Source organism: Toxotes jaculatrix, chromosome 9 (genome assembly GCF_017976425.1).
Source record: "Toxotes jaculatrix isolate fToxJac2 chromosome 9, fToxJac2.pri, whole genome shotgun sequence".
Classification (NCBI taxonomy): Eukaryota; Metazoa; Chordata; class Actinopteri; family Toxotidae; genus Toxotes; species Toxotes jaculatrix.
This window is the reverse complement of record NC_054402.1, coordinates 22,097,048-22,109,588: the sequence shown is the minus strand read 5'-3', so window position 1 is coordinate 22,109,588 and position 12,541 is coordinate 22,097,048. Positions and strand designations below refer to the sequence as shown.

Sequence of the window (12,541 nt, the reverse complement as noted above, 5' to 3'; positions counted from 1 at the left end):
CAAAAACAACAACAACAACAAAAAAGACACTTTTATGTGTATGTGCGTGCGTAAGTGAGCAGGTTTTTTATGCTTGGTTTTAACCTGCATTTGAAAAGGTGAGAATGTTAAATATGCTATTCTCTACAGGATCATAATCCAAAAGTATATATTAATCACTGAGAAGTGACCATGTAACCAGTGATACATAATGTTGGTCTATTAGGACTTTGTTGTTAAGATCAGATCAGGCAGACAAAGCAAAATCCATCAAACATGCTGTGTCCAGTTATGGGAAGCAAAGCAAGACAACACCTTCAAAACCTTTGCCACTGCTTAAAGCCACGCAGCTGAAGGAAGCTATCGCCGTTCCCTGATGGCAGATATATTAAGGAGGCTTTTCTTTGTAGCTCGGAGGCTCTGTTTGAAGGCTTATCAAACAAAGAGACAATCAAATCAAGAGTCAAAGATATTCCCATGTCAGAAAATGTCAGTGTGCAGCAAAAAGCCAGGTTAAAAGATGATGTGGTATTAGCATCACACTTGACAAAACTGTGGCTGTGAATGACATAGCATGTTTTACAGTCATGGTGAGATACTGCTGCTTAAAGCCAATGTCTGACACATACACACTGTTCATGGAACATTTTGAGGAATGAGGGATTGAGATCAGGAAGATTTTTGCAGTGACAATATATGAAAACCTCTGGTACTAAGATGTCAAATTCAGATCTTAATGAGGTTATGGCTACGGTGGTAACGGTATTTAACTTCACAGTTAAGCGATCTGCTCTGACACGCCGATAGTTCCGGTCCCTGGTCGAGGAAATGAGCTGCACACACAAATGCACTTACTTTACCAGATGTTAATGGTATTAGTTACCCCAGTGTCCTTGACAAAGGTCTTTGAGAGGTGATCAGAGCAGTTCTCAAGTACCATGTCATGTCAAACGGAAAACATGTAGCGTTGCTGCGCAGCCTGATCTGCATTAACACAAATGTGCAAACACAAAAAATATGACTTATACTTGGCAAAATTAGCAGTAGACACTTCGCTTCCACTGTGTTCATTCTGCTTTTTCAAGCCATAATCTTTTTGTGTTTAAAATATGTGAAAAGGTGGCTATTTAAAGGGCCATGGAGTAGTCAGTATGTTAGATTATCAAACAGTGTTTCAAACCTTAAAAGCGCACCCACTTCATGTAGCTATTGGCTAAGTGAGAAAGTATGCATGAAGTGAACGTTGATCTCCAGCTCTTCTTCTTCTATTCTCGACAAAACTACTTCCATCAACCTTTGTGTTCACAATCAAGTGCAACTCTACAGTGTAATTGCTGGCTGGATTATGTTCGTAAGCATTTTTTGAATGCATGAGACGCAACATTTATCATTGACAGCAGAGGCTCCAGGTTGGAGGGGATGGCCAACATATAAAGTTCACGACCGTCTGAGATCCAGGTTTACAGTCCACCGTCTGATCTCCCATCCCACAATCTTTCTAACCTTAACCCAGTAATGTGAGTGTGTAAACATAACCATAAAAAGTTGAATAATGCTGTGGTCACCACAAATAGATATTGTCCTGCAAGATCAGATATTTTGGTGGAAAACAAATATGTGAACATTTTACTGATATTTTCAGTATCAACGCATTAGCAGCTTGCTAAACTAACAACATATCTTCATTATGCTATTAGAAAATGTAATGCAGTCACAACTATGTTTTCTAGAAAACAGAATTGTCTTGTACACATGTCTGCATGTTTGTAGAAGTGTATATACGCATATCCATGGTTGTGTATGTTCAGCAGTGGACACACAGCTCAGGGAAGTTTCCAGTTTCTCCCTTCTCCCGACTGAAGGGTGTGAAAAGCAGAGAGTGAGGGAAGCAAGACGGATAGAGGTGGTTAAGAAAATGATGCATCATCACACTTACACACTGTTCCTCATCTCTGGGGGGTTTGGATGTGTGTGTGTGTGTGTCTCATCAGTAAGTTCTTGCAGGCTTTTAAATGCGTACATAAATGTGTGGACGTGTAAGATGATGGTTGTGTGAATATTTTGTGTGTGTGTGTAGGTGCATATGTGCACATGTAAAAATGCTGACACTATATTCAAGTAGTCAGGGGGGTCGTCATTACTCGTCCCAGCCATCAGTGGGAGAGCCAATTTCCATTTAAAAGAGCACTCCACTCCTCTTTTCCTTCCTTCTTTCCTTTCCCTTTCCTCTCCACTTATGTCCTCATCTATCCTCCTTCCTGACTTCTCCTCCTCTTTCCTGGCCATCCTTCTCGCTCTTTGCCAACAATGCCCCAGAACCATTCATTTTAATGCTTTCATGCATGCTCTTTGTGTGATACAAGACACTTAGCTTTTTTTCCCCTCTAAAAGTTGCCAGACTAAATGGAAAGAAGTGGACTGTTTTCCTTCCTGAATGTTCCATGATAGAAGCGTGATTTTATCTAGATAGAGGAAGGGTTCTCAAAGGTTTTCACATGAAAATCTGCATGTCGGTGCCATTTCATACATTTTATTTTTTTATTGTGATTATTGATGGTTATTACTACTTGAATCTTCCTCCTGAATGTCTTTTCTGTGACCAAGTCTAAAATCATCAACTAGACAAGAAAAAATTGTCAGTAAAAGGCAAATCTATCTGATAACAGTTAAATCTGCACACACATACAAATACAAATATTAATTTGCTCAGCTTTGAACAAATTTAAAAGTTGTTATATCTGTTTGCCATCTTCAAAAAGTCCGCCCCATCCTAGTGTGGCATACACGTTATGATAATTTTGTCTCTTTAAAACAAGTTTGGAAACATCATAAATATGATGACTATCATCATCATCCTTTTATTTAAGATTTCACAGCATAGGTTTGCGATGTGCAGATACTGCAGGAAGTCACAGGTCTGCTCTGTGAGCACAGAAACACATTTCGATTACAGTGGTCTTATAAAGTGTCTAATGGGATCATTTCTAATGAAATTACACTATTTCTCATTCTGCAGGAGTTTCTGTGGGAAGCCTCCTAAAAGACCCCAATTTCATGTCCAGAGTGAGTCTAATTCTTTTGCTCCCTTTGAGGATTGAGTGAAAATGACAGTTTAATCCTGGGTGTTTAACATGGAGACACTGAATCTGCTCAGTAAAAAAGGAGCCAAAAAGCGCTTCTCTTTTCTCCATCTTTATTTTCACTCTGCTCGTGATGGCAGCAGACTAAACGAAATACTTGAGACATCCACATTGTCTGTCTCCTCAGGGAATTTAGGGTTAGTTGACTGTTTAATCCCTGCAGCATGTCTGCATCAGGGTCTGTTCTCCCTGCAGCGACATTTTCCTCTATGCTGCTCTTAAATCGCTGCCCAAAGCTTGTAGCCATAGGTGAAGGTTAAAGTGCAGCATAACTTTAGATCGATTGGTAAAATGACGTCACATCTGTCCCTCCCTTGAGCAAAACCTTCCCCCAAGATGTAAACAGTTAACTTTTATCTGTTTCCTTAACACTTCTCTCTTCTGCTGTATCCCTCTCTTACTCCTCTTCTCTGTCTTTGTCTTTGTAATCATGTTTGCTCAATGTCGTCTTGATGCTGAAGTGGCACTATAAAGGAAACCCCAATCTCAACAGGCAGCCAGAGGAAGTGTAATCACTCTTACATAGTTGTGTTTGTCTTTGTTGGTGTATATTGTCTATTTTTGTCTATGATATATGCATCTTTGTGTTTCTGTATGTGTGTGTATACACCCGTGTGCAATGAGTGCTGGCAGGGGTAAAATTATAGAGAGGGGCCTGACAACCTCTGTTCACCTTATTGTGTCAGAGGAGGGCAATGGCTGGATAAAAAGTGTGTGTGTTATAGTGTAATGAATTAAAGTGAAAAGTGGCATAAGATGAGGGTCTGGTGACTGTGATTTCCACTGGAAACTACTGGATTCAAACTAGTCCTGTATCAGAGGGGAAGGACACATAGAGAGAAAGAAAGAAGCATGAGGGTGAACTGATAAGCCAGATGGCAAGATGAAAAGAAAGAAAGTAAGAAAGATTCGAACCCCTCAAAGGGAAGAGGAAATAAAGAAAGAGAACAAAGTAAGAAAAAAATGCAGGGCAGAGACACATGGGGCAAAAAGGAAACAATGAAAGTAATGAGAGAAAACCAGAGAGGGGATGAAAAGGGCTGGAGCAGCAGGCAGACAGCCTCAGTCTGAGATTAGAGAGGAAGCTAGAGAGGAGCAGGAGGTAAGAGGAAATGGGAAAAGGAAGTGCAGAGCCATTTATTTTTCTTTTTCCTCTCTTTAATTCATCCTCTTCCTTCTCTTATCAGAGATCAGGACCATTGGCTGCCACACACACACACACACACACACACACACACACACACACACACACACACACACACACACACACACACACACACACACACACACACACACACACACACACAAGAATGGCATACTGGAGAGTCGAGCAGAAAATGCAGCTCCCCTCCTCAAAGAGAGATATCGCCTGAGAACCTGTGCTGATCTCAGATCCTATACCCGAGGCTGGCTTTCCACTGACTTTACTGCTAACACAGTGTAATCTGTCACTGTGAGTCTCTGACACCCCCTTTTGTCAAATACAATTCAATCAGATTTGAGAAATGATTCATTGATTAGCCATTATTATTTCAGAGTGGACTTTAATTCTGTGTGTTTGTTATGATATTTAACCTTTAAAGTGAGATGATTTAACTTTCAGAGGAAAACACAGCAGGAAAATAACAGAAACAACAGGAAGTCGCAGTAAGTTCCTGAGATCAGTCAGAATCTGAGCTGTCACACAACCATGCAGAGACACATCATGGTCGATGCTCACGTTTCTAGTCAGGTAGCAGCAGAGTTAAATTGCCCACGTTTGTGCATAAATCACAACATCCATCTTTCTCCACGGATGTCTCTGCATCCTGATCCACACTTCAAAGGTTCCTTCAACATTTTGCATGAGAACTTGCAATGTGACGTTCCTGATTCTGACTGAGATTCACAGTAATGTCCCTTTTTAAAAATTCATTACGATGTCATTATTTTGGGTGTCACTGGAGAGTTTCACTGAGCGTTGGCCTGGTTTCCTTTCTATTCAATAAAAATATTGATTTTGTGCTGTATGTTTGCCTCACATTTTAGGAAATCAATTGAACCCACTCATTTTGAGAAAGACAGAAATACTTACATTTGAGACTGACTTATCTTACCAACCCTTGTTACGAAAACCTTTCCAGAGGTGCAGTATTGATGTGTGCCGGATGCATTTTTAATAATCAGTCACATCTCCTCTGTTGCATGCTCCTAAGATTTTATTTTTTAATCAGGTCGCTTGACAAATTTACCAGTCAGTGAATTTTCTTTCATTTGAATTTGTATGGTGAGGCCTGTTTTTATAGCTTAAACAGCTTTACAAATATGATTTTGTAAAACCTACATAGTGCTACATTATAATAAGGCTGCTGTTATCAGTGTTAATTATACTCAATGCCACGCCTTTCCAAAAGATGTTTAATAATATAATCAGCATGCATTCCATAGGTCTCATAGGAGAGTGAAAAAAACACACATCTAAAACATAAACACATGTGTTGTATTGGTCTAATTATTCTCTGATAGTTTAGAAAGCTAAACTTCAGTCTGAGGCTCATACTAAGGCTCAGAGCCATGCTCAAAATACAACGGATGGATATGAATATCCAGGTTTCTTTTTCTTTTCTTTTCTTTTTAAAGCTGTGTGACGATGTGTCACTCAAGGCTTGTGCTATGCTGTGTGGCTTTGTAGATGTATTCATGAGCTCTGGTATATATGTGTGTGTCTGAGACTACACCTGTTGTTAGCGGGCATACGCATGGAAATAGATCTAGCATGTATTTTATGGGAGAGCACATTTAATGGAACAGATATAATGGGACATGAAGTACATCTTTGACGGATCCTGTAGCAAAAACTGATGGTTCATATGATGTCTGATCAACACAAGTTGCTCAGATATGTATATATTACACACTGTAAATGTGCCATTGAATTAACTGAAACTTGTGCATAATAGTCCAGTCATCATTAAATTAGCTTTTATAATAAGAATTAGAATTTTTATAATTAGAATAACTCGCGAGGGTCATAGTAACCTTTGATGTCAGACTGTCCAGTCGTGCAGACTGTAGTGTCTCAGTGTCTGAGATGTGCTTACTGTGAGCTCTTCTTACTGGAATGTGTTATTCAGAGAAGAGACTAACTACGACCTTGAGCTCGATGCACTTGTATATGTATGTATGTATATGTATGGTATAAAAGGCTGGTGAGGGCCGGGGTAGTTAAACAGATTCTATGCTGTTTCTCATGGGCTGAGTCTAAAATAACAACAGTTTGTGACACTGTGTGACTCTTTACCAGAGCTACATGCATTTTCAGTGAACTGACAGGGAAGGTGCTTCATGTGAGCAACTGCAAAACATTTCAGTTGATAACACAACTTTTGCCAAAATGTGCACACACAATTTAGGTATCTTACCGATTTACTTCACTGAAGGAAACGGGAAAACAGAAAGAAGTAGCTTCTGATTTCCAAGGCTGTTTGTTCTCTCAAACTGCTGGTCTCAGGGTTCTGAGCTGTGAGACTGACCATACAAAGCCGTCTGTTGCTTTCAACTGTCTATTGTGGTGTGGGATACAAACTGTGTTATAATAAATAAAACTGATAACCTTCTCATCAAATGAAGAGAGACTCCACAGCAGTCTGCTTACTCTGTCACTTATCTTCCTCTGTCCACTCATTCCATTCTTAGTTTTTCTTCTGTATGGACAGCAGGAAGAAGGGTGATGAAGAGACAAGTCAGGAGACTGACTATGGACTATTTTTTTGTTTATGGCCTTTCTCCTTATCTCCCATTGTCTGCCAATCCAGAAGTCAGGATGTAATTTTCATGTTTAGCAAATACTGCCACAAAAAGGGTTCACTACATAACATGAATGGTATGTTGAAAGGATTGAAGTGATTTGAAATTAATAAACTGACATATGTGCTGGTGGGAAGAGTGGCATCTGAATCGGCAGGGCTCCAAGACCTCACTGCAAGAGAAGGAGAGGTGTCACGTGGTCCTGGAAGAGATACAAGCAGGGGTGGAGGAAGTATGTGCCAGCAGGATGGCGGGAATGCAGCAACAACACGCATCAACACGGAGTCAATATGAGCAAGCCTCTGACTGCAAGATCACTTGGTCCGAGCTCTGGAATGCTGAACTACTCCTGATCAAATTCCTGATCCAGTCAGTTTATCTTGTTCACCCTCACCCATCCATCTTTTCCCCGCTGGGATCTGGCAGAAACACTCTGGTGCCCACTGTGCCAGAGTGAGGGATCCCTGGAGCATATCCTGAGTTGTTGTCTGAAGGCCCTGGGGAAGGGATGTTCCCAGTGGCATCACAACCAGGTGCCAGCAATAGCAGGCGCCATCCACACAGGGATTACCAGCAGCATACTATTTCACCTGATGAGGAAGACAACAGGCTTTGTGGAGGAAGGGGAGAAGCTGCAGCAATACTGGAGACTGCCAAGTGAGCTTCTTGCTACCACTTAGGACTGGTAACTGAAGGTTAGGGAAGCAGCTAAGTTTTCAGGCAAGACTGCAGAGACTGCACCCAGGCCAGACATGGTCCTGATTTCTGGAACAGCAATGTGTGACCATTGAGGCTGGCTGCATGGGCTTTACCAGCCAGTCCTTATGCAGGGCCTTCAAGCTCAGGAAGAGAACCACCAGGATGATTACATATGCTGCTGAAAAGGCATCAAGATGGCTGTGGATCAAGAAGGCAACCCTATAATATCTACTCGTACACAAGCTTAGGGCCAAATCAAGCCTGACTGGGTTGCCTGGGTGTGGGTGTCTGACACTGAAAGACCAGAAAAGAGCATTGTAAGATGTGTAAAAGAACACACTGTATGTTCAGTGGTAACAAACAGTGGCAAACCTCAACAGTAAAGCAGTAAAGTAGCTGAAAAGAAAAAACTTACACAGGGATCCAAACATCTATACACACCAGTGTGTGTGTGTGCATGTCTTTGTGTGGGTGTACAGGCACTACCCATCAGTGAAGGAGTTTCCACCAGCTGAGTGAGGACGTGTGATTAGTCAGGACAGACACACAGCTGAGCCCTGCTGTCCAGAGCCAGAGACCATAGCTAATTTGAACAGACAGATTACTATTTTTTTTTTTTTTTTTTTAAGAAAGCACATCTTGTGTGAGTGTATGTGTCTCTGACATTCCTACAGTAGCCTGCCAACAGAAACCTGCCTTTAATTCAACAACCTCTAGCCTATTTAAACATCCCCTGATCTGCGGCCATGGCATTTACTTCTGCCTCTCCATCGTTCCCTTCATCCCTGCTACCAAACAATGCTCTCTGGGACGACTGCTTTTCCATCAAGGGAGAGTGTATCCGTGCTTGTGTGTTTGTGTGTATGCATCTTCTCACCATAATCTTGTGCTGAAAATCCTAATTTGAAAAATGCACTCAAAATAAAATATTGCAAACAGGCTTCAAAGACAGGATTATTGCTGGGAGCCTAGAGAGGGAGTTAATGTCACTCTGTACACCAGTGATAGCCCTGGCTGCTCTGAATGTTTGTGTGTTCATGTTTGTGTGGTGTGTTGACATTGAACTTGTACATATGCCCACAGTAACAGCATATGTAGCATACAGTGACTTCACAAAGTATTGAGACCCCTTAACTTTTTGCAGACTTCATTGTGTTGGAGATTTAAATGGATGAAATAGCTTGTTCTGCCCATCAGCCTACACTTACTAACCCATAATGACTGAGTGAAAACGTGTTTTTAGAAAGTTTATAAGCAAATTTATTAAAAATAAAAAATTATAATCTCACATTTCACATTAAGTATTCAGACCCTTTGCTGCGGCACTGCAAATTGTGGTCAGGTGCATCTTGTTTGCTTTAATTATTCTTGAGATGTGTTTAAAACTTGATTGGAGTCCACCTGTGGCAAATTGAATTGATTGGACATAATTTAGAGAGGGACACAACTGTGAAGTTTCTGAGTGGCCCAACCAAAACCTGGACTTAGACCTGCCATCTTCTGGAGAGACCAGAAGATGACTTCTATAAATTACTGAATGAAGGGTCTGAATACTTTCATAAGCTGCCCTATTAGTTCAGTTGGTAGAGCACGAGACTCAATCTCTCAGGGTCGTGAGTTTGAGCCCCACTCCGGGCGGCACCACCTCCCATGGGCCCATCACCCGTGGGAGGAACTGTAGGACTTGGGTGCATCATGGACTGGTCGACAGCCGCCCCTGCGACCTGGGCCCAGACCCAGATAAGCAGCAGATGATGACATGACAATACTTTTATGAATGAGAGATTTCAATTTTGGACTTTTAATAAATTTACAGAAATTTCTAAAGCCATATTTTCAATTTGTCATATGGGTCACTGATATGGATAAAAATTGTAAATTTATAATTAAATCCAAGACAAAATAAAGTTTGCAAAAAGCAAAGGGGTCTGAATTCTTTCTGAAAGAATTGTGTTTTGCTGTAAGAAAGTTTAGTAGTTCAGTATACAACTGTGTGATTACAACTGTGTCTTGTGTGTCCACATTATCTACAAGCTTTTATTGTACATCATGAAGAATGTGATTCAACCTGCCATCGTCCGTGTTTGTAACTTTCTGAAATTGAGAACTAGGGGTAAAACTTCTGCCATTTTTTTTCTTTTATTGTTTCCTTTTGCCTGTTTGACTTGGTGACATTAATTCCTCTGAATCTTAAAATCACTCACCAGTCTGGCAGAGTTGTTACTGAACTGCAAAAAGTACCCATCTTAAGAAATTATTTAGACAAGAGAGTACTAATATTAAGAGTTTCAAGATGTTCCTTGAATCATTTATTGTCTTGATGCAAAATGAATTGATTTAGCTTTTTCTGCCTTCTTTTAAGCTCCTGACTGTGTCAGATCAGAAAAGTACGTTTATGTAAAACTACAGGCACGTGTTGTCACTTGTTTTGAGAAAACACAGATTGGATGATTGAATAGGAGCCAAACCACTACCACTGAGCTGCTGCCAGGATACTCATTTGCTGCTGTTTATCACCAGCTCGCTAACATCATGTCCTGTGGGGCAAGAAATGGCTTGACGCCAAAGAAATCCAGCACACGAACCACCTTATGACCTAATGACAGAACAACGCAGGTTTCACATGGTTCCATGTGAAGCCACACGCTATACGTGTTTGTCTTTTATCACTGTGCTGCTAACCTCTCTGACAAATGTAAAATACAGCCGCAGTTACCTGAAGCGGTTTGTGTTGTTGCAACATTGTGCAGACACTTGTCTCCGCATTACTCTGGGCCTTGTTAAGGCTGCCATGACCGCTTTCTGATGTGCTAAGAGCCATGTTGGCTGTGTCACGTTGCTCTTAGTAAATTGCTGTTGATCACACTAGCTGAACTTGACAGGCCAATTCCTCAGGGAAGGAAGGAGGGAGAGATGGGGAGAGAAAGAGGGTCAGGAAAGGAAAAGAAAGAAAAACAGAGAGTGTGAGAGGGACGAAGAAATAAAGAAAAGGTAGAAAGGTAGAAAGAGAGGAGAAACCCAGACAATATGATAAGCACAAATGGAGAAAAATTAGGTTTTGCACACTACAACTATTACCACGCATTCAGAGATAAGAAGGACCACACACTAAAGTAATGACATGTAAATAATCACATCTGTGTTTCTGTGAGCAGAAATAGAACCAGTACAGCTCTTACTCCCTGCTCCACCATTGTGCACACACTTGCACACTGACACACACACTGTACAAACCCGAGTAACTGCAAATAATTGCATTTGAGTTTCTGGATGTTTAATCACTACACAGTGAGACACACACATACACACACACACACACAGATATGATGAAGGCCCACCTTGCCAGCCAGGTTTGCAGACAGGCTTGACGTCAATGCGAACAGGGACGCTGTGCAGTGCCCTCTTCTGGCCACAGTCCCAGGCTGTCACCTGGATCTCGTACTGCTGCTGGCGGTCGTAGCTCAGCTTCTCTGTGTTCCGGATGTTACCTAATGGAGGAGAAAAGAGACACTCAAGGTCAAACTCAACCCAAATACCTAATTTTTTCTTTTTTTTTTCTGAAGCAAACTCGTAAACTTAACAGTAGCTTCTAATTAGCTGATATTGGAAAAAAACCTTGTGATAATGGCGGCTGATGTTACACTGAAATTAGCCACTGTTCACTAAAGATTTCTACACATATTATCAAATATGGAGCTGCTGTGGAGTTTGTCTGACTCCTGATCAGTGAAAGCATGAAAGCACATTTTAATGGAAATCAACTCACCAACAAATGAATCCCGCACCACATCAATCCCACAACATTATGATTATGATTATGATATGATGGATTGTGTAACTCTCTGATATCGATCCACTGAAAAAATGCAGTGATGCTGATACTTGAAATATTTCAGAATTATACTTCGAACCAAAAATACTCTTCAATTTCTGTTTCACAGATCATTAAGTGTAGGTTACATTACATAATCACCAACTGCAGTAAATGTATAATTAAGCCAAATATCATTGCCATCACTATATTACCCAGTAAAATTGGCACATCATGCAAAGTCATCCATCCAAACGATGAAGATTTGTTTAGCCAAGCGAAAGAAAATAATCTCACTATCAATATGCAGACTGTGTTTGATGCCAGATCTACTTGACAAGTCAACATTTTACTTTGTAAGATATTTGTTCCTGAAATCAATCTGTCTGTTTACCCAGTCCTTCTCCTCTGAGTTTTCCCAGTTACATTTTAAAAGCTGCTCTAAACAGCACTGAATCACTTTAAAACTTTTAGCATCACTTGGGAGGATGTCTAGTGGTAAGATCATTTGTGAAAAAGGACTCTGGTATTGTTTTTACTGGCTCACTGTCGCACTGTCGAGGTCTGTTGGGACCTTGAATAAAACAAAGCCAGCGTTTAGGTTATTTTTTTAGTGGCACCTGTAATTTTTCTACAATGAAAGGTCAAAATGTCTGGTAGTAAAGAGGCTGTTTGGCAAACCTCTACATGAAGCTGTAATGTGTAAGTTTATGTAGTGCCCATTAATTCAGAACTTTCAGAACATAAATTGATGTACAGTGGAATGAGTAAAGTGGTTCAGAAACATATTGTAAAGAATATAAAGTACAACATTTCACTCTGTAATAAATACAACAAGCCCAAATCTGTAACTGACCAGACCATACCAGAGTTACTCAGTCATCAGTGATTTGGAGACTGGCTTTATGGAATCATAAAATGGCTGTGTGAGCTTTTACAGCTAAATGAGTTTGTTTTTATTGTGGTCATAAGCGACACAGACATGTGTCCATATTCACTGCTACCCTCAACTTTTCCATTTATTCTTAATGGGGCTGTACTTCAGTCGGATGACTGGAAAAGTACTTTTCTTCTGTTTACTGATTTATATGACATTAGAGTTTAGTGAAAATAATATAAACTATTA

General features: G+C 40.6%; 1 protein-coding gene across 4 annotated transcripts in view; it reads right to left on the bottom strand.

Moving 5' to 3' along the window:
* The window catches only part of LOC121187326 (calsyntenin-2-like), a 142,715-nt gene that overhangs the window by 66,235 nt on the left and 63,939 nt on the right, over positions 1-12,541 (bottom strand). For all 4 annotated transcript variants that reach the window (XM_041046515.1, XM_041046514.1, XM_041046516.1 and 1 more), the window contains exon 4: positions 10,943-11,092. In XM_041046515.1, the coding sequence (XP_040902449.1) occupies positions 10,943-11,092 (150 nt within the window). The remainder of the gene's footprint in view (positions 1-10,942; positions 11,093-12,541) is intronic.